The sequence below is a fragment of the Colletotrichum fioriniae genome (assembly GCF_027942845.1).
Source record: "Colletotrichum fioriniae strain IMI 355084 chromosome Unknown scaffold_12, whole genome shotgun sequence".
NCBI classification, from domain to species: domain Eukaryota; kingdom Fungi; phylum Ascomycota; class Sordariomycetes; order Glomerellales; family Glomerellaceae; genus Colletotrichum; species Colletotrichum fioriniae.
Genome location: NW_027076848.1, coordinates 1663785 through 1685247, shown reverse-complemented (window position 1 = coordinate 1685247; position 21463 = coordinate 1663785). Strand labels below are relative to the sequence as shown.

At 52.7% G+C, this 21463-nt stretch overlaps 6 protein-coding genes across 6 annotated transcripts; 3 read left to right on the top strand and 3 right to left on the bottom strand.

The window, feature by feature from the left end:
- Positions 1–1716: 1716 nt before the first annotated feature.
- Positions 1717–2601, top strand: N0V96_009680 (uncharacterized protein; the record flags this gene model as incomplete). Its single annotated transcript, XM_053190349.1, has 4 exons — positions 1717–1782; positions 1838–1954; positions 2014–2157; positions 2227–2601. 4 exons carry the CDS (start codon positions 1717–1719, stop codon positions 2599–2601), a joined length of 702 nt encoding a protein of 233 aa, XP_053052279.1.
- A 1322-nt stretch (positions 2602–3923) lies between these two features.
- N0V96_009679 (uncharacterized protein) lies at positions 3924–5582 on the bottom strand (the record flags this gene model as incomplete). Its single annotated transcript, XM_065758714.1, has 9 exons — positions 3924–3948; positions 4009–4014; positions 4072–4178; positions 4229–4555; positions 4636–4935; positions 5000–5203; positions 5261–5289; positions 5345–5453; positions 5511–5582. The coding sequence occupies 9 exons, from the start codon at positions 5580–5582 to the stop codon at positions 3924–3926; spliced, it is 1179 nt and encodes a 392-aa protein (XP_065612779.1).
- Positions 5583–6162: 580 nt separating this feature from the next.
- N0V96_009678 (uncharacterized protein) lies at positions 6163–7663 on the top strand (the record flags this gene model as incomplete). The annotated part of the gene is made up of 5 exons (XM_065758713.1): positions 6163–6199; positions 6259–6750; positions 6805–6833; positions 6898–7148; positions 7309–7663. 5 exons carry the CDS (start codon positions 6163–6165, stop codon positions 7661–7663), a joined length of 1164 nt encoding a protein of 387 aa, XP_065612778.1.
- A 313-nt stretch (positions 7664–7976) lies between these two features.
- On the top strand, positions 7977–9713 carry N0V96_009677 (uncharacterized protein; the record flags this gene model as incomplete). Its single annotated transcript, XM_053190346.1, has 4 exons — positions 7977–8226; positions 8284–8375; positions 8433–9470; positions 9528–9713. 4 exons carry the CDS (start codon positions 7977–7979, stop codon positions 9711–9713), a joined length of 1566 nt encoding a protein of 521 aa, XP_053052276.1.
- Positions 9714–9776: 63 nt separating this feature from the next.
- N0V96_009676 (uncharacterized protein) lies at positions 9777–10858 on the bottom strand (the record flags this gene model as incomplete). The annotated part of the gene is made up of 3 exons (XM_065758712.1): positions 9777–10085; positions 10181–10656; positions 10723–10858. The coding sequence occupies 3 exons, from the start codon at positions 10856–10858 to the stop codon at positions 9777–9779; spliced, it is 921 nt and encodes a 306-aa protein (XP_065612777.1).
- A 1805-nt stretch (positions 10859–12663) lies between these two features.
- N0V96_009675 (uncharacterized protein) lies at positions 12664–16476 on the bottom strand (the record flags this gene model as incomplete). Its single annotated transcript, XM_053190344.2, has 1 exon — positions 12664–16476. One exon carries the CDS (start codon positions 16474–16476, stop codon positions 12664–12666), a length of 3813 nt encoding a protein of 1270 aa, XP_053052274.2.
- Between the last annotated feature and the right edge of the window lie 4987 nt (positions 16477–21463).

Genomic DNA, 21463 nt, shown 5'->3' with positions numbered 1-21463 from the left:
CATATGTGAACAACATGATGAGTTTGGGAAAGAAAGGATGATTTGATGGATGGGAATACGAGTTGAGATGATAGCTTGTGCAGCGTTATAGAGTCAATTCAACTGTTCCACAGCAAGGAAGAATGCCTGAAGCTGTCCACTATTCTAAATACATTTTAGGTACTCAGACGATGCTTCAATTAAGCAAGACCCTCTTGAGCCTCAAGTCTCCGAAAGTGCTGTAGGCAATTGACATACTCTGAGCTCATTGAAATAGTCTCAACTCGCATAGAAGGCGCTTAGTGCTTATAAGAATGGGAGTTTACTGAGAATCGGACACCGCCTGGTTGCCTGCATGTCGGGGATCCTGAGCATAAAATAAGCTCCATTTGTTTCCTCGTATAAGTGGGATGCTCTGTTACGAGAGTCCCATCCTAAACGCTCTGAAGACCAGCCATCAGGCTGACTCCATCGGCTTATTTAGGCATCGTCGCCTCACTTATACACCGACATGAACAATTAAATTTCTCTTAACCACCTGCGGTACTAAGGTTTCAATTTAGGAATCAGCGGTGGAAGAACTTTGGTGTTTGCGAGTGATCTGGAAGTCTTGGCACCTTCTTCATTTGTATTCGCCCTCGATAACTAGAAGCGGCGCAGGCACGCCTAGGCCCAAAAAGACACTCTTTCAACCCGCGGTCGCCTCGAACGAAACTAGATGCAGTCGTGTAACGTCCCTGGCTCCGGCGAACCGAGAAGGCGGCTCAGCAGCGAATCCCAGGTTGTGGTCATGGGTCTAGACGAAAGTTCCAATATTTTCCGTCGGCCGCGTGACCATTTCTAACGTTGCAGAGACTCTGAAAGGCCCCCAGTGGTGTTAGAACTTTGCTACGAGCCGGACATGAATCAAACGCAAATTGACTTAGTAATACAATCCTAGAGAAATCAGCACGGCGTTTGCTTCGCTTGGTGCCCAGCATTGTCTCCGTGAATCACTCGCAGAGCATACCGTCGCTCAAAAACAAGCTCATATGCTTAAACGGATTTGAGTTCTTTCCGACGACTTTGAGAGGGTCACCCGTTGTCAAAAAGAGACACCCGAAGCCCGATAGTTCCAGGGGTCGTTAAATTTCCATCACTCACAGGCGTTGAATCCCACAACCAAGCGAGAACTGTGGGGAGCTAGGTGCCTAGTGGAAGGGGAAGGGGTGGGTGTTGACTATTCAAAGGATCAAAGCTGGAAATCACGGGCGGAATGACACCTGTTGATCCACTCGAGGTTGACTTGATGTGGTCGCCAGGAGGTCCACGGACGAATTATTCCTCGTCGAAGGGCCTGGCATTGCTCTTACCTCCAGTCATAAGACAGAGCAGAATAAGTCTCATTCTTCGAGGCCATTTCTAGTAGCAGAACCTAAGTTCTGTACATGAGAGTGAGGTATATTGCCGTCAGCTTTGCATTCATACTCCTAACCAAGTGGAGCGTGAGGCAGGAAAGCTCCCGGTCAACACCAAAGTTCTATTCTTCGGCGACTAATTGTGGATTTCTCTGAGCTTCTATGATGGAGATAAATTTTCTAAGGCCGGGTATTCTAGAATTCTTTCACAACCGGAGCCACATAAATAGTTGAGTTCATCTCGCTCAAAGTGATTCTGATTCTTGAAGTATCAATCAAGCCTACAACAACCCTCTTGCTTAGTCTAGCTTCTTAACGGGATTTACTCTCAACCTCCATCATGAAGACGTCTACTGTCATTCTTGGCCTTGTCGCGACAGCGGCCTCTTCAGCCATCCCTAGCGAGGTGAGTGCCGGCAAGAAGCCGAACATTTGAGGGATAGCTGACATGACCTGTCTAGCCTCGCGATGTCGAAGTCAAATACGCGCCCCTCCCTTTCCCCATTGGCGAGGCCGGATGGGTTGGAGTCTTGGAAGAGGGAGGCCCTGTGGTTGAGGTTTGGGGATCCGACCTACTCGTAAGATGATCTCTTTTCCTTGTGGTGCCAATCTTGCCTCTTACTTACAATACTCTTAGGATATCGAAGCCAAGGTCCAGGAGGAGCATGGTACGTCCATCTTCAACGGAACCGTCGATGTCGAAGGCATTCCCGCCACCCCCGAAGTTGCCACGGCCTTATACAACGAGGCCCAGAATGCAAAGCGATCCCTCGAGAAGAGGGTATGCAACACGTTCTTTGCCCTGAATTTTCACTTCCCCTAGCGAAAGACTAACGATGTGATACTCCAGGCTCCTAATTGCTTCGAGAAGTGGGGCAAGGTAGATGGCTTTCAGGTCAACACTGGCGTGAACAATCTCCGTGCCGTCAACGGAGGTTGCAAGGTCAGAGCCCGCCAGTGCATTCGTACCCAATGCGTCGGTGAAGCGGCCATCGCTCTTTGCAACGACAACTACTACGACCTGGAGGTCTCATGCGGTCACGTTGCCGACCTTGCGCAGGCTATCGCTCACGATTGCATCTGGGTGGACATCTGCAGTGACCCAAAGCAGCCAGCCCATATCTGTAAGACTTGGTCTGCTGGCCAGAACTTTGACGGCAGCCACAATGTCATCGTCGGCAACTGTGGTGCTGTCAGCTCTAGCGGTCAGCCTGTCAAGGCTTAGAGTCCTGCGAGGGCAATGATGAGTTGGTCCATGGGCACACTGGCAAGCTTCTTACGCCTATGAACACCTTTTTCAGCTGCTTTATTTCTATCCTCAATACTTGAGAACAGTAGATCACTACGGGGGCTTAATATGAGAAATCAAAGCCAAGATGATGAGTCTCTATTTGCCTCAGCATACACGTTGCTTTGAGATATAACAATGAGTTAATCGAATTATAATTCGTTTAGACGTCTTTGGCATCTTCGGTCGATGAAAGCCCGATTTGCGTTCCGAAGTCAAATGCCGGGACTCTTATCTCCTCGCAAGGATTCTAATGGAAGATCGGACTAGCCCGGGGACGTCCAAATATTAGCGGTGACAGATTGATTTCTTACGGTCGGCAGACAAGATTATCATTCTGATTCGCGACCTAGGTGCCAAAAGTTCCCTTCGACCTAGAAGTTGTGATAGTCTTCGGCCATTTCTGGCTGTTGTTGAAACTCTATATGAGATTTACATATCGTACGAATAACATGGAATTGCATTGCGTCTGACCTTGCATCCGACTTGGCTGCCAAGATCTTCCTTCCGGGAATAGTAAATGCTCCCTGGGGGTTTGGGCTCCATGGGATGCCGGATTCCCGGTAGAGATCTTGTCGTGTAAGACAATGTGGGTCAAATGCGAATGCGAGGTCGAGCGTTTGAAGAGCATGTAGAGTACATTCAAAGTCTCATTTCTGCAGGAACTTTTGTCAAGTCAGGGCATTGGCAACAGGGCAGTGTAATGTTGAATCCTATTGATGAGGCCCTCGTGACGAGGGCCTCGGTTTCAAACGGGGTCTGTATCGGACCCCTCGACATAATTCAAGGATCGTCAATCCCAGAACTGCATGTATAGTTTCGATTGAGAATACTACTGTGACCTGGGCGTGATAATGCAATCGCGGAAAGCGGACTATTTGTGTCATCGCCATTGTGAGAATACTGAGAGCACGGATCCAGGATTACAACTAGCGCAGTGGAATTACCCGTCCTCACTGAATAGCTCAAGTTGATACATGTACTGATGACTTATGGAAAACACGCATTGTTTATTCTACTCTACTCTGTGACTGGAGTTACATAGCATCTCAAGTGACCGTTGAACAATGCGAGCCCAACATCAATCCAATCGAAATCATCGTCCTTGGTGCCGTCCAGGCTCAGCTCGAAACGACGGAAAAGGTTTGCATAAGCAAGGTACAATTCGCACCACGCCAAGTTGATACCAAGACAACTGCGTGGCCCCTTGGAGAACGGAACAAAATAGCGGTCCAGCCTCTGTTTAGCAGCCTCGTCTGCTACAAGCCATCGCTCAGGAGTGTACTGATCGGGGTTCTCAAATGCCCACGGATGTTGCATGGGAAATAAGACTCCCATACTTACAATCGTCTAGAAGTCGTGTCAATTCTCAGTTCATCACTTACTGTGTGTCAGGTCAAGACTCACATTTCCGGGGACTTCTGCTCCGCCAATCCTTGCTCCGTGAGGAGGTACGAGTCTGGAATTTTCGGATGTAGTTGTTGGCGCCATCCGGAGTGCTTCCTTGATGACCGCTGTCTGCCTTTATGTTAGCTTCGTTCGGAAATGGCAGTAAACCACTCACCAAGTAAGGTAGTTTCTCCAGCTGCTGTGCCGTTGGAGTAGGACCTTTCAGATCAGGCCAAACTTCCTTCAGCTCTGTCTTCAATCTCGCGTACTTCTCTGGGTGCTTGCACAGATGATATGTGCCAAGGGTCATGGTTGCTCCGGTCGTGTCCGTGCCGGCGATCACAAGAGCAATTGCCTCTTCCATCAACGAGGCACGAGATGGCGGAGGTCTGGACTGGCTGTAGTTTTCTGGGTCTGTGAGGGCGCCGTAGATGATCGGCGTCTCATCTGGGCTGGGCTTGCCTACATTGGCCCTGATGTTGTCGATTTGTTCCGCAAACATCTGAGATCGAGAAACTTGTTAGTCCGGGTCTTTTCTGATGTGGATATAAGAATATTTGAAAGAAGAGACAACACACGTACGTTTTTCATCTGTGCGAATGCCACACCGCTTTTGAAGAAGGTAAGACCAACCCACTCCGGCACCCACAGGATGAGCTGCCGTACCAGCCAGAAGTGCTTGAACACCATGAACCAAGCGACAATACTTTCCATTGACTCCAAGATCGGGCTATGGAAGTCTTCATGCTCGAAGCAAGCTGCCGATTTGCCAAAGCAGATGGACGTGATTGTCTCCAGGCCAATACACCGAAAAGCGAGACTCATATTGACAGAGACGCCCTTTTCGTAATGCTTGACCAAGTTTGAGCAGAACTTGTCGATCTAGACGCAGGTGAATAAGACTTCTGGTGAAACTTTTCAATGTATTACGAGAAAAGGCTCTTACATTTTCTTGTATAAGTTGCTCTCGGTTGTATACAGAGCTCTTGGAGAAAAAGGGATGGAGAATGTCCTTGCGATTCTTGTTGTCTTGGTGTTTAACAAAAGTGACGGTCGCGCCGTCGCCACCCAACAGAGCGTACATGAACGGATCTTTGTCGAACTTGGTGCGGTAGATCCCAGAGTATGCGTCGGGATGGTTGAAGTGAAGCTATATCATCATTAGTGACCATGGACTTAAAGGCTCGTCGAGCTTCAAGCGTCTTACCCGGTTTGGTCCAATTCTGACGATATCACCTGCACTCAGAGGTCAGAAAAATTGAAAAATGTGAAGTCGAGGGTAGCTCAGTACCATATTTAGCGTGGAGGTCCATGCAAATGTGATGCATTGATCTGTTGACAATAGTCTGCTGATATGTCGACCACCAGCTGGTGGCCGCCGCTAATCTTGGTCCCGGAAACTTGGAGAGTGGGTGGAAAAAGACATTTCGAATACACTCTGCGAACCAGAACAAGACCCAAAGGCTGGTAGCAAAGATGATGCCAGACTTCAGGGCGTCAAGCGCCAGATCGGTATGACTCCAAGCCATTGTGAGATGAGGTAAGATGAGATTCAATCAGATAGTTCTAACAAAAAGCTCAAGAACCAAGATAATGCACTGCGGTAGCGGATAGGCGGACCAAAGTCTAAGAATCCAACTATATATGACAACTCTCTGGTGTTAGGAAGAAAGCCAGGGTCGGAACTGTTCCTACAAGGACGTCTCCTTGTAAATGAACTGCGGGTTCCTCTACGATACTACCTTGGAAGCCATGTAAACAAAAGTACCCGGCAGCAGTAATCCAAGCCTGCTTATCAGCCACCCCTACGTTTCGGGCTACGTCCAAGAAACTTAAATGTTGCTATTCTGCAAGATCCATTCCATTCTAATATGGCTTCTGCATGGATCTGCGGCCCCTGCAAGACTCTTCGGTACGCTCTCCCGTGGTTTAGCCATGCCTTGGACGACCTCACGTCTAAGTCATGATCCAGTTGCCCATGATCGTGGGGGGGTTTGATAGCACATGAACTTCAGGGTATAAGAGGGTCAAAATTCAACGACTGACGGTGAAGTCTTTTCATGTAACACTACACATCAGATTAAGAAAACGAACTTACCAAGTCACCAAATGCCTTCATCAAAGCTGAGCGTATCCTCCGTCAACGGTAAGATCGCCTCCCGGCAACATATAGCACCATATCATCCCATTCTCATGCTTTTACAGGGAGCATTTGCGCCCCAGAGAATCTGAAAGATGTCTCGCAAATTGCCTACGCCTACAACTGGCTCCACGATGCTCCTTATTTGGATCTGAAGACCTGTCTACTCCCGTTGGCCGGCTACGAACGGCTCCAGCAATGCCGTACCCCGTCAACTGATGGAGAAGACGAGCTTACCGATGTTAACGGGTTCGACATCTTCCCCGTTCGAGCCGGTCTGCCTTGGCCAACGGGATTCCCCAAGGCACGCCAGAGTCGCCACTGGGAGGCCGGTCTGAGAATCTCTTCAGAGCTGCTGGAGTTGTTCAGCACTGACTCCAGCATGTTCACCGCTGTCAAGCTCAACGGCAGGTCTCTTGCTAAGATTGCTTCTCACGAACTTTTGCTACCGGAAGAGGACCGGTTTACCAAGTTTGCCACGTACCTGTTCCCTGAAGCAGACAAGGAGAGAACCCGCCTTCTCGCAGCCACCATTGTATTCATTGTCATTTTTGACGGTAAGAAAGATCGCACACCTCTTTGTCTTTCGAAATTACTGAAAAAAAACGCAGACTCGTGGGAGATGCATAGCGAGGACAAGGTACGAAGTACATCCCTGCAAACCTGATCCTTACCATTGAGTTAGCACTAACCCAGGATTCTAGCTCGGTGTTGTTCGTGATGACTTTCTCCGTCGCCTGGAGTCCAACGGAGAGAAAGAAAAGTCCAAGTCGGAGCTGCAGTCGCTCATCGGTTACGTTGTAGATGGGCTCAAGAGTCACGACAAGATCGCGGGCAACGGAGGCCAGGAGGTGATTGACCGACTCGCGGACTTTTGTCGACACGTCCCGCCCCAGTCAAACTTCGCCAGCCTGGCAGACTATTTGTCCTATCGCAACATTGATGCGGGTGTCCCGTAAGTTCGATCTTCATTCATCTCCCGCGCCCGCGCGCTTCTCCCCGTTACAAAAGGCCCGACCCGCATCTAATAATCGAATGTTTGCAAGGTATATCTTGGCATGTGTGAAGTTCTCGCTAGAGTCCGATGTTGCGATCGAGAACCACAAAATGACTAGGATCCTCCGTCTGGTTAGCGACCACGTGTCCCTAGTCAATGACCTGGCCTCTTTCGACAAGGAGCTGAAGGCCCTTGAGGATGGCAAGGTCTGCTACATGATCAACGCGGTCGACGTCGTGCGTCGTCTGCTGGGATTGGCTACCTATTCTGCCGCCAAGGCCGTTACTTACAGCGTGCAGCTGGAAGTGGAGGCTCAGATGGGGGAGGAGCTGGAGAGGCTTGCCAAAGGAAGAATCTTGTCCTCCAAGGAGGAACAGTTCGTTTCCGCCGCCTTGACCATGACGGCGGGGAACCTGTTTTACTCGGTTGTAACTTCTAGATATGGTGGAGAGGCTGCCAAGATCGATGTCTAACGATAGACATGGTCCCTAAGGCGATTGCGAAGCGAGTCCGAGTCGGGGAGTTACATCGGTCCAAAGATAGGCTTTTGAGATATGTCTACAATGCAACGGTTCTACGAGGGATATGCAGGGTCATCAGTACTACAGCACCAAAAGTGCCCTCCAAGGATCTATCCTATCTCCCCCTAGCACGCGTGGCTGTGGATCTACACAACTCTAAAGGACTATGGAGTAGTCCGCTACCGATACTCTAAGCACCAAGCGAATCATGAAGTCTCTATATCATGATGTCTCAATTCATCCATAGCCGACAACTAACGACAATATGGCAGTGCTTCACGAACCCGAAATCAGCGCAATGTCATTTTCGAGCCTGCTCCAGCTGCTTTCGAGCCACTGGTTCGCAGCCTGCCTGGCCCTCTTTGTACTTCGCGCTCTCTATCGCCGTTATGCTCCCAGTCTCAGAGATATCCCTGCAGTCAACTTCTTAGCAACGGTGAGCCGCTGGAACAAGGTCCTCCAAGTGCTGTCAACTCGTGCTGAGAGGAACTTGTTAGAAGCGCATAGGAAGCTCGGTCAGTCTATAGATCAAAGTTGAATGTGCTTTTCATTGTTGAAGCTAAATGATCTAGGCCCCATCGTCCGCATCGCCTATAACGAAGTCTCAATCGCAGACCCGGAAGCGATCCCCATCATCTTTGATAATGAACAAAGATTCGTCAAGGTAAGCTCGCATCCTTCAAAGACATTGTCCAGTTGAAAACCCGCTAACACGAAAAAGACAGACTGGTACTACATGTTTGGTTTCCCAACACCAGACGACGCCAACCTTTTCTCCGTTATCGATCCAGTTGAACACAAGCGCATGAAGCGCAATGTCGCACCAGCATTCTCCATGTCTGCTCTCATGGCGTTGGAAGACTTTGTTGACTCGACCGTGACGCTCTTCATCCAGTGCATGGATGAGCTCGCCATATCTTCTTCTGTACCACGTTCACAGCGCAAGGACCCTATCAACATGGTGGAGTGGTTTCAATGGTACGCTTTTGATGTGGTCGGCGAGCTGAGCTTCTCGCGCCGTCTCGGTTTCCTCGACACCAAGTCCGACGTGGGCAACATGACGAAGGTGCTCGATAGCTTCATCCAGTACGCATCCACGGTGGCCATGATGCCAGAGCTGCACAAGTTCCTCTTCGGGAACCCGCTGGTGGCCTACTTCATGAGCCCTCCGGCGCTGGTCATATCGGACGTCACCAAACAGGAGATGGACAGGCGTGACACGGACCCGGATGCAGTGCACTCCGACATCATGGACAAGATTATCCAGTCCCAGAAGAAGATTGGACCTCAGGAATTTCCGCACGGCGAAATCTTTCAGCATGCCGTGGTCAACATATCCGGGGGCTCAGACACCACCGGCATCGCTATGGACTCCTTCATCTACCACCTCCTCAAGAACCCGACGACCTACGAAAAGCTACAGGCTGAGATCGACCAGGCCGCGGCCAAAGGGAATCTATCGGACCCGCCAAAGTATAGCGAGACGAATCACCAGGCCATGCCGTACCTCGCGGCATGTATCAAGGAGGCCCTTCGCATTCACCCACCCGTCACCACCACCCTCCCGCGCCATGTGCCGCGAAACGGAGCTTACATCTGCGGCCGCTTCTTCCCGGGTGGTACTAGAGTGAGCATCTCGCCGTTCGTCGTAGCGAGGGACAAGAAACTCTTTGGGCAAGACTCGGATGCGTTTCGGCCGGAGCGTTGGCTCGAGTGTTCACCTGAGAGAGCCTTTGACATGGAGAATGGCTGTTTGCATGTAAGTCGCCCTCGGCAATGTTATTGCTTCTTTAAACCGATACTGACTATGATGAAGTTCTCTCATGGCGCGCGCATATGCCTAGGACGCCATATCGCCGTTATGGAAATATGCAAGGTCATGGCTGCGCTACTAAGACGGTTCCGGCTGGAACTCGCTGCCCCGGACGAAGAATGGGATGTGCGCACTTACAATTTGCCAAAGCCAAAGTCACTCAATGTCTGGATAAGTCGTAGAGAATAATGACAAATTCCTGCCAACATAAATCGAGCCCGTATCTCATCTCTGTGAATAAACCTGACAATCTCACCAACGATCGTAATCTCCGATGTCTTCCCCATAGTAGGTCTCCTCAACTCGCGTGAACCCAACTTTCGGCCCATCAACGGGCCACGGCTCACCTTCCCCAGTCGCAAACAACGCGAAAGATGCCCCAGTGAACACATAAAACCCCGTCGGCGCGAAAGCCTGCCAACGCGACTCAATCTCGGTGATATACGTCGGTTCATCATCGCCAATGCCATATCCCAGGCGATATACCAATGGTTCAGCCCGGATATGAAGCTTCAGCTCGCTCTTGAGCAGAGACGATGAGTTGAGGGGCTGTTGCCAGTACTATCGTTTACTTCAAGTCAGCATACTCTCATCATCTAATTCCTCAAAAATCCACGGCCAGCAAGGAGAATCCCCAAGAGGTAGAAAATACTCACATCTACAGTGCCATTCCTCCTCACCTCCGTGTACAGACACATGCCCCCAATCCCACCATTGCACCCCTTGACACCAATATCCTGATGCTGAAACTCGCTCAAATAACTCGACAATCCAACCCTCATCTTCTGTCCCAGCACTCCCTCAAAGCCAAGCAGCTCCGCAGAAAATGTCATGTTCAACGACGTCTGCTTCCGCAGCACCGCCGCGGGGTGATCCCGGTCACTCAAGCCAAAGACGTTGGGCTTGAAGACTAGACGCCCGTCATAGACGTCGTACGACTTGACGTACGGCGTTCGGAGCTGATACCACGAGGGATCTAGCTCCTTTCCAGGAAAGCCGTCCACCCAAGGGGCTGGTGTCTTCTTAGGTCCTGTCATGGGCCCGACCTCCTCGCTGAGGATAATAGGTTTCCCGTTGTTGATCATGGGCCAGTCGTTTTCCCACGTCACTTGCGCAAGAAACGTCTCACGGCCTGTGCCCGTCAAGTCAGCACTCCCGTCTACTGGCCCATCAGAAGGCATCTGTTGTTGCCACGTACCGAGTGGTGAGCTACCATTCACATTCCGCCGCGCGATGAACGAAGCATACCACTCCCCATCAGCAGCCTCCACAAACGTCGCATGCCCCGTCGACTGCACAGTCAAGTTCTTGGCCCCCCATTGTCCGTTATACATGAGAGGATTATGCGGACAGGCCTCAAACGGTCCGGACGGCGACTTACTCCTAGCAATCGAGGCGCGATGCAATTCATCAGTGCCACCTACTCTTCACGTCAGTCCCACTCCCACACACACGATCACGCACAAAGCATCATTAGAGATTTCAAAAGAACTCACCCTCAGCAATAACCAAATAATACCACCCACCCCTCAAAAACATCTTCGGCCCCTCAGGCCTAGCCGTCCCATTCCTCTCCAACGTCCCATTCCAAACACTCTTATACCCCTCCTCCCCCACACACTTCCCGCTCAAAAGCTCAACCTCGCACTGCGCAATGCCCCAAAGCCTATCTTGATTATTATTCGGCGCCATCAGATTCAAATACGTCCTCCTCGTCGACATGTCGTGGAAGAGCTCTGGATCGATGCCCCACGGCTCCGCCCACACGGGATCGGACCAGGTTACGAGGTCCAGGGAGGAGATGAACCACACCCGCGGCCAGACGCGGGCTACGGGGTCGTAGGTCCAGCGCGTCATGCCGGAGAGCCAGAATTTGTTGTGGAAATGTGCTAGGCTGGGTGCCCAGGCGCCTGCGATGAGATATTAGTGAGATGATTCAGATGGCGATGCGCACACTACGCGAGCTCGCGGGGGAGACGGCTGGGCAATGGTACCAGCTCCGGTTGGGACGCCATAGAGTTGCAGCTGCTCCGGCCTCGTCAAGGCGTGCGAAATAAGCGTCCAATTCGACAGATCCTTGCCTATTTCATACCGTTATCAACATGGCACATCACTTCTCGGGCCCGATGGTATCGTCGATCTTACTGTGATATATCGGCATCCCAGGCCAGTACTCAAACGACGATGTGGCGATGTAATAGTCATCCCCCACCCGAAGAATCGCGGGATCAGGGTTGAAGCCCGAGATGATGGGGTTCCAAATCGCCCATGCTGGTGAAAGCAAGACGGATAGCGCGAATAGCATACGGATGGCGACGAGCATCCTCGTGGTTTACTTTTCGACCGACGAGATGTAATCGAAATTTGAGCCGGCCACATGCCGTTCGATGATACCCAACGCAGTGCGGACGAGGGTTTATCTTGACACCCGTCTGACGATGATCGGCACGTCTTGGCGCGGCCGGCGTATTGCCCGGAGCGGACCCCGAACGCCGGCCACCTATCGGAGGATAGGCCGGGCATATTCGCCGAACATCACACTATCCTTCTACATTTGACTTTCAGGCTCGACCAATCTCTACATTACGAATCACTCAGAGTTGCTGCCAAATGTTCATGTTGATGAATTTGATTGCTCCCAATTCTCTTACTATGGTATATCAGACTCCGACCTTTGCACTACCACCCCACCCTAGCCATAGCCTTGCAATGTTCCGGTGTTCTTCGGGCTCGAAATGACTGTGGACTAGCCCTCACACCTGATCTTGAAGTCCTCCAGATGGTAGACGCCAGGCCCGCCACCAAAACGCACACAAACTTATCCCAAAGACGAGGACCCCGCCCTATTAATGCTCCCTCCGGGAGCCTAACGTGGAAAAGGCAGAGTATCGAAGTGACTCCGCCAGAGAGGAAAGAATGAAGGGAAATAAGAAATATACAATAGGAACCCAGTGGTCGTAGAGATCGACATTTGGGGGTAATTGAAATAAAGCAAAGTCAATGGCAAAAAATACAAAAACGTTCTCATAGATTCGTGACGACCATTTTCTCTCTGTTTTTGACCCCGCCATCCGTTTTAATGATACTGAGAGACGATTAGAGATGAAGAAGAGATTCGTGGCGGTTGTGTTGGGAGTGTTTAAATCATGCCGCCGGGCATGTTTCCGTTGTTCAAGCCACCTGTCATGGCCATAGGCGCAGGCATGTTAGGAGGGCTGTTGCCCCGGGTCAGCCGGGCACGCATGTTCATGCCATTGGCTTCGCTGATGGTCTTTCGGAGGCGGCGCCGCTGGGAACCGGGACCGTCCTCCTCGTCGCTCACGGAGAACGCACTGTGACTGTCACCGCCGTGCTCACTGGGAATCGGCGGAGGGGAGAAGGGCAGGTGAGGAGAGCTTGCGCCCATGTCTTCATCTCCTCGGCGGCCCATCATCGAACCGATCATGTTGCGACGCTTCGGGTTGATCGGAGGCAGAGGCGGAGCGTTGATATTGGCGTGCACGCTGCCGTGAAGGTTTGGCGTCGAAGCGGCAGCACCGAGGATACTGCCAGATCGCGAGCGAGAACCACTTCTGGAACGGGACTCCGAGGTCTCAGGGAGAGCCACAGTTGGCACGCGAGAGGTTGAAGAGACAAACGTCGGCTCAGAAATATCCTTTTTCCTGACGACTCTCTTCATCGACTCATCGAGGCGGTTGATAGTTGCAGCCTCGACATTGGGCGACGGCACAGGAGGTGCGGAAGGTCGGCGGGAGGGGACGAAAGCGGGTGAAGACTGGCTGACGGGGATGGACGGCGACGGGATGGGAGCCATGGGGGAAATGGGCGAAGGCTGACCGGAATCAGGTCCCCGTCGGCGGTACTGAACCGCCAGGTTGCCCTGGGATGCAGACCGATCGAGAGACTTTCCTTGACCCGCTCCGCCTGGGTACGGCTGAGGAGGCATAATCGGAGACCGACGAATGTTAGTGCCAGGAAGGCCCGGCGAGTTCAGCATTTGAGGTCTAACTGGAGGAGGCACCATGCCGCGCTGCTCCTCGTGAGGCGATGAGATGGTGCCGGTACGCAAGCGTGCTGGACGATGAGGCCTGTCTCCGCTGCTAGCTTCAGAGCCGCTGCGGTCACGCTCAGTCCGTTCAGTCCGAGATGGAGGGCGGGATGGCGCTCGGCCAGAGCCGTTGTTAGGTTGTGGCTCCTCACTGGGTGCCCGCTGCTGGTAGGTGACAGGAGGTGGCCGACGCTCACGAGATGGCGATCGCGGACCGGGAGTGCGCTCGCGATTAGGTGCGGTCCTAGACGCAGGTGGGCCGACCATCGGAACCGACGCGGACCCAGGCATTTGACCAGGGTTGATGGGGACACTTGACGGGCTCTTCTGAGCCTCCATCAGCCGTCGTCTAGCTTGTCTGAAAGCCTGGAGCCCAGCGTGCATGGAGTCGTCCTCCTTATCCTTCTCCGGCTCGTGCGTGGGAAGGACTGGCGCTGTCTCGGCTCTGGGGAAAGCTGGTTTCTCGCGCTCTTCCTGGACAGGCGACTGGGGTTCCTTCTCCTCGAAGCTTGACTTATTGGGGCTTGGAGAGCTGCTGATGGTTGAAGTGGCAAGGCCAAGCATCTTGATCGCTTTTGAGTGCTGGCTATCGACGCGGTTCTCGCGATTGCGATCAATCAAAGAACCACGGCTCGTCTTCTGTCTCAAGATGCCCAATGGGTTCGGACGGGGCAAAGATGGCTCTCTTGTACGATCGATGGGGTGAGGTGAGAGTGACCTGCTATCGCGATCTGACTCCACATAGGAAGTCAGTCTCTCACGAACCCGGCGCGCGCGGTCAGCGAGTTGGTTGGCAAACTCGTCGTGTTCCTTTTCCATCTCGGTGCTTGACCCTGTGTTGCGCTCAGAGGCAGGCTGGTTCTCTGACGGCAGCGTTTGACGAGGTTGCGAAGTAGGCTCAGGAACTGCCGGTTCCTTCTGATTGCTAGACGTCTGCTCCTTCTCGTTGAACGTCGAGTCTCTCCAGTCTGGGGACTGGACTTCCCAGGGGTTGGCCATCACTCCCATATCGGCCATTGATTTGGGATCATATGGGTCAAGAGGGAACCTAGAAGCAAAGTTGGACGTCTGCGGCGCTGAGCCATAGATGGATGAAGTAGCACTGTCGGTACGCAGATGCTGCCGGACCATTCCGCTGAGGCCGGCGGACGAGGGAAGGGTCGGAGAGTCTTGGGGCGAGCCTGTCATCTCAGCGGACACGACAGTGAAAGGTTGATCGGACACGGGGGATGGCTCCACCGACGCGCCGGTGCTCAACGAGAGGGGTGTTGGCACGGCAAAGTCCCTCAGTGCGGGATGGTCGCGATCAGCAGGGCGCCTTGTAGCACCGTGGAACGCAGAAGCTGGGTTCGTCGCGTCGTCTTGGGGAGAGAGCGAATCGTCATAGAAGCTCAGTCCAGCTTCCTCTTCCTTCACTGTCGGCTCTGTACGGATTATCGGTTCGGGTTTCTCGACCGGCAGCCTGTGAGCCGACGAGGATGAACGGGATCGGCCGGTAGTTTGTGATGCATTAGACTCTGTGCGGAACCTGTTGGTCGGCGTCTCTCGGCCTTGCTGGAGTTGGAGCTGTCTCTGAGCATATCTAGACTCGTCGTAGGAGTGAAGCGGCTTTTGGAACAGCCCCATGGCAGTGGCTTTGCCCCGGTCACTGGGGAGGACAGAGCTCTCTTCCCCTTCACTGATGGGCGGGCTCAGAGGAGGTGCACCTCCAAACGAAGATTTGGCTTCGGAGTTTGTGGGCACGTTGATGCCCAAGTCCATGGGGACGATAGGTGATCCCATGGTCGGCGGGCTGGCGGATCGCAGGTTCGGAGCGCTTCCCTTGGCCAAGATCCTCCTCTCATTACCAAAACGATCGCTGAAAAGGCTGCTTGTGGGTGAAGGTCCGTTTTGGAGGTCGGGGGTCCTGCTGCCGAGTGTTCGCTGCCGAGAAAGGGTGTCCATTCGGGATAGAGCCGAAGATTGTTGCTCTTGGAGATCATGGTTGAGTCCTGTCTCGTAGAGACGTCGTGCGCGGGTAACGCTCCGGTCAAGATTAGGTGTGCCTGTTGCCGAGCTTGGTGCCGTCGGGTTCGACTGCCAATCTTTTGCTGCCGATGTTGGCTGGGACATGACTGAAGTGGCGGCCGTGGAATTGCGGCCTAGTGATGGTGTCGATGATGTAGTCGAGTTGGTTTCTCTCTTACGGTCGTAACCCAATGGTGGAGGTGATTCCGCGCGAGGGAGATCGATGCTCGAGGGCTTCTGGTCCTGTTCGTCGTCAAATGATTGCTTAGACTTCTCCGTCTGCCTCCATTTCTGGAAGGCTGACTTGGCGACATCGTCATCGTAGAGAACGCGTCCACTCATGCCACCGCCATCGAGGTTCTTGGTGGAAACAGCACCAGAACCAAGCTTGTAAACTTTTTGGCGTCCACCAAATAGGTTATTGCCTTCACCCGGCTTGGCTCGGTCCATGACACTTCCCGAGATGGAGTTACCATCAGCGGAGTGGTAAGAATCCATCCGGTTAAATGGCACTTCTTTTCTGATTGACTCGACCTCGGCGATGTCTGACAGTCCGTTTGGACCAGGCCCAAAGCCAAAGTCTAACATCCTCGACTGGCGCTTCGGGAACAGAACGCTGTCGTCGCTGGCCTTGCCAATTTTCGTGTTCGGGTCGTCTTGTTCTCTCAGCATGGAGAACCGTGCAGATAGCCCAGTCATGAGCAGACTTGTACGGAAATCATCGCTGTGGGGCAAGGCATTTTCGAGATCAAGCTCCTTCTTTGGCTCTTCTTCTTGTGACTTCTTTCCCTTGCCAAATAAACGGAATGGTGCGGGAGACTCTGATTCGTGGGAAGCACGGGGCGTGGAAGAAGCGGCATCATCCTTCGCCCTCTTTTTGGTACGAAATCTGTTCATTGTGAATTATCGAGTTCTGCCTCGTCGGCAGAGGAGCTTTGTGTGTAGGGTCGATAAGCAGTCCCTCTTTTCCTTCTCGAGGCGATTTTATCAAGCTTAAGCGTCGGTGCTCTTCATTAAGCGGCGTCCATTAATGGTGGTTGGGATGGTAGATCGAGAAGTTGGGACGAAGGGCGAAAGTTTGTTTGAAACGGGCAATGTTCGCTCGGGACGATTGGCCAAGAGTGCGTCTGAAGTCGAGATGCGGGATGGCTAGACACAAATAGCAGAGAATCGTCAGCAAAGATTTGACAGGAACCCTTGGACACACGACCACGTTCCGGTCTCAGCTCCAGACGGCTTCTTCAGCCTTCGGGGGTGAGCAAGCAGTAATTGAGTTCAACAAGGCGTCGGAGACGCTGAAAGCTGTGCTTGAGCCTCGTCGCAGCTGGAACCTTGGGATGAAAGCGTGGACTGGGGCTTCTGGGAGAAAATGCAACAAATATCAAAGACGGGGCGAGTGCGTGGGCGGCGGGACATGGGAAAGATGGAGAGAGTAGGTATGTCGAGCAAGAAACGTACCTGGATCAGAGATGTCGCTGTGTCGGGAGTGTTTCAGCAAGATGGAGTTGTGTTCAGGCTGTCAACGTCGCATGTAGGCCTTTCTTTGCTCCTGGATGCCCAAAGCAGCGTCGATCCTTCTTCCTTCAAGCGTCTCAGCGAGAGAGAGAAAGTTGCTGGCGAAAATGAGGTGTGCTTGGGCGACAAAATTCAAAGCGTCAAGTCGACAAGGAGAGGTGTGTTGTGTACACCAGATTGGACTCCTCTGTTTCCTCCAAGTCCAGGATCGTACACGGATTCCGATGGTGTCCTGCGCAATAGGCTGGCGACAGCGAGAGGTGCGTCGAAATTGGTCTGGTGACTGTACGAGGTGTAGGAACCAGGCGTAACGTGTTGGCACCGGCGAGCGAGGTGGATAAATCCCGTGGGGAGACGAGGTGGAATATGGCTGAATCGCGGTTTGCTGATAAGAAAGGGAGAAATCCCGTCGGGGGTAATTCGACAATCCCGGTCGAGTGATCTTGTTTGGGTGGTCCAAAGGTTGCAGAGATACTGGATCTCGCAATGCCGTTCGATTTTTTTAGGCGAGGTCAACCAGACAGGGCGGCGAGCAGCGTCGATAGTGTCGTATTGGAAGACTTGAAGTCGAGAAGACGGCGGAAAGGAAGAGGCGCGCGAGAGAGTGTATGTGTGTGTTTGTGTGTATGTTGTGTGTGTCGAGAAAAGAAGGACTCGGGTGGGAATGTGGGAAGCTCTCTTGGGAAACCTTTTTTTTCTTCCTTCCTTCACCTGGGTTTTCTTCCTGGCAGGCAAACAAAAGGGAAACCAAAGGAAGAATAGGAAGAAAAACAATGAGTGACTTGGGTTCAGTTTAGTGTACTAGTAGAGACGCTGGTCGGATTCAGAGCTGGGCTCGTGGCTCAGTGGAGAGGAACAGTAGAGGGCAGCAAGAGAAGGGGGGAAGAATGAAGGTAGGCGAGGAGCAAGGAAGGCCGATGGAAGCAAAAGTAAACGACTGGAGACGATTTGTCTTGGGGTGAGGACGAGGATTGGATTGGATTGCAAGTGACGGGAGAGAAAGGAGTGACCCTGGAGCCCAATGGACGGAAAAGAAGAATTGGGGACGCAGTGCAGGGACAGGGTGACAGGCACAAGAAATTGGAGAATCCGAGCCACGAACGGGGGGTGGTTTGTGGGTGTCACGGTGTGAGGGCGACAGGGGAGAGCAAGAGGAGGAGGAGGAGGAGGAGATTTGTCGATGTGAGCATACTGTGTAGTGTATCCGAAGGAAGAGAGGTGTGTGGGTTGTGAACAGGAGGAGGAGGTTAGGGAGAACGGCGTGGACGGGGAGAGGCGGACTGGGATTGTGGCTGCACGACGGGACGGATGGTGGTGATGGTTGAGGCAGGGGGGCATGGGGGGTGAGAGAGGGTGTGGGATGAATCATGAGATTGGGTTTTTGAGTGTGGACTGTGGACTGTGGGAACCTGGGAATGAGAATGAGTGAGTGTGAGTGGTCACTCACTGATTAGAGAGAGCGACAGTGTGAGTACTTCTACATAGTAAGGACTGAATATGAGTGTGAGTGTGAGTGTGAGTGTGAGTGAATTTTGTGAGTGAGGTGAGGCTAACATTAGGGCTCTTCCTAGATAGCATGCCTCACATATCCGTAATACTGCGTGGGATGAACAGAGAATAAATTCCCATCGTCCCCGCTCACTACTTTCATGGCTGTCCTAACAGGTAATGCGCTGGAATAGTCGTCATCTCATCGGCTCACCAGACAGGAGAGTCGACTAGGGACGGGGCTACGGGATCAGAGGGATGAGACTCATTCGAGAGGCACGATGGCGGCACTAAGAGAAAAGAGGAAGAGGAGGAGCGGGATTGGCCCCGGCTGGACACTCAAAAGAGGCCCCCTGAGGTTGTCAGTGGACTTCCATTCTGGAGTGCCCTAGGGGTGCCTGTCCTGGTTGAACGTGTTGTGTTCGGTGTTCCTGGCAGCCAGCTGCAAGATGCACACCCGCCCGACTCCCCGAGCCCCTGGCATTTTGTTCCTGGCACTTGTCTGGCTTGGGTCTGGCCCGGGGATGCGAAATGCAAGGGACCTGGCTAGGCACAGAACACTGCACGCTACGGCCTACCTACCGTGCTACCTTACTACGTAGGTATACTACACTACTGCGTACTGTGTGCAGACACTGCAGAGGGTAGCGCGGACGAAAGCTGGGTCACTCATTGGTGGGCAGCAGACACCGAGCAGACACACCCGACACCAAGGAAAGCCGTTGAGAAGTGAAGTGGTGTTGGCGTCTGTTAGGCCGTGTTGCGGAAATGTGGTGATGTGCCGCGGCCGAGCACTAACAGCTTCCACACCCAGATCCAATGGCATTATGTCAGCTAGACCAGGGGTACGTACTATGCTTAACTGTGATGGAGGGGTGTGAGTGTCAACCTACACAGTACCTACCTACGTAGTAAGGTATTTTCAATGGAAGACTGAGGTGGAAGACTCAAACGTCAAAATTGCAAGTGGGGTCGTTTCTCGCTGCTTTCTCTTCTTTTCATCCCGCGCCTACCTTTACGCACCTCAGTGAGTACCTTACTCCGTAGTGTAGGTACTTCACTCCGTACCTTACGCCATGCACGCTGCACGCCGGCACGTTCCCTCCCTCTCGGCTTATCTGCTACTCCTGGCCTTTTCAGCAGCCGCGGGTGATGAATTGCCGTCATTGCATCAATTGGTTGACAGACAGGAGGCAGGGGACGTCTTGTCCAATGCATCAAGCGTCAATGGTTGGTATCAATGGTAGATGTTTCTGCACAATCTGAAGCCAAAAAAGCAAGCGCCTTCAAACGCTTCATTCGCCCCCTCCTAATCACTTCCTTCCTTGGTACTGCTTCAATTCCTCCTTTCTTTCCTTACCTTAGTCAGCTCGAGTAGCGAGGGATACGTACCCCATCTTCCACCGGACGGCAGGAACATGGGCGTGCCTGTGCCTGTGCCTGCCTGTGCCACCAACGGCAGGTGAAGCTGCAGATGGGCGGATGCGTAGATGCAGGTACTCGTGCGTACCATCCTGCGTGCCTGCCTTGCCTGCGCCTGCCTTCCTTGGGACTGAAAGTGCTCTGACTGACCTCGGAAGGAAGCAATTGCGAGAGTTCCTTCCATCTCAAACAACCTTGGAACCACCACTACCATTCAGATTCCTAACCCTTCCATCCTCCTCCATAGTTCACACAACTTACCTAAGGTAGATTGACGACGTACGCCCCCTCTTTCCCTCGTCTTCGACCCTCAATGTCTCGGTCTCGCAGTGAGGATTCATCATCAAAACAAACCATCAGTCTCATCGCCATGATGCCTTGGGCTTAGGGGGCAAAGAAGAAACATGCCCGCACGCCAGAGAACGCACATGACACCGCCCCAAATTCCATCCTCTTGATCGACGCCTCCTTCAATATCAACAACCACATTAACCGCCATAACCGCCTCGGTTCCGCTCTTCTAGCAAGCAAAGGAAGCTCTTGTCTGTTCTCAAAAGTCTCGTCAACCTCAAAATGCATGGCTACCGGTATGGCTTTCTCTACCCAAAGCCGTTACAGCTCGACACTCTCGCGTGCCGACCCCATCAAATCGCATCGTCTCAATCACCAAAAGTCTAGTCTACCGGCGTGGTTTTCTAACAGCATGACCTTGCGCTTCCATCGAACTATACGCTGCCAGCGAAACACCTCTCGCATCGCCCGCAAGCTTTGATCAGCAACGCAGCCAAGACCCCAACCGAGCCGTTGCCGTTTTCACCTGCGCGCTTGTCACCAAAGTCTGTTCTTGCCGATGCCCATCCGTTCCTCTTCTAGCCCATGACAACAAACGGACGAAACGCATGGCCACGAGAGTCAAATTCATCGTAAACATCGACAATAGATCCGCCTGGATTCCTTACAAAGTCATCTGCCCACCGCTCAATGGGTCTCGGCCCGCTCTCGTGCCCTCCATCGCCTGGCCCCCGCATGCTTCCCGTCGTTTCGCCTCACCAAGTTCGCATATCACATTCGCAAGTCGTTGCCACAACCTCTGTTTATCCACTCCGTACATCTTGGCCCTGTCGTTCGGTCTCTCTGTCTTCCTCTCGATCGGGCTTCTGTCGAAGCTGTCCGGATGTCCAAAGAGTCTACTGCCTTTTTTTTTATCACCATCATCTCACCCAGACGCCGTGTTGGAGACAAGCAAGGGGTGGCTCTAGCAGGAACGGGAGTTGGCTGCGTCCCGCACTTAATTGCATGGCTACGCCCTGCCGCTCCACCACTCTACGTGTGGGCGCCGGGCAGTACTCAAGCTTCGAGGTCACGTCGGCTGTTCTCAGGCCACTTTCAAGCTATGCAGCATTCAGCTCCAGCAGTCAACGTTGTACATTGACCGGCAGGCACACGGTTCAGCAGTTCC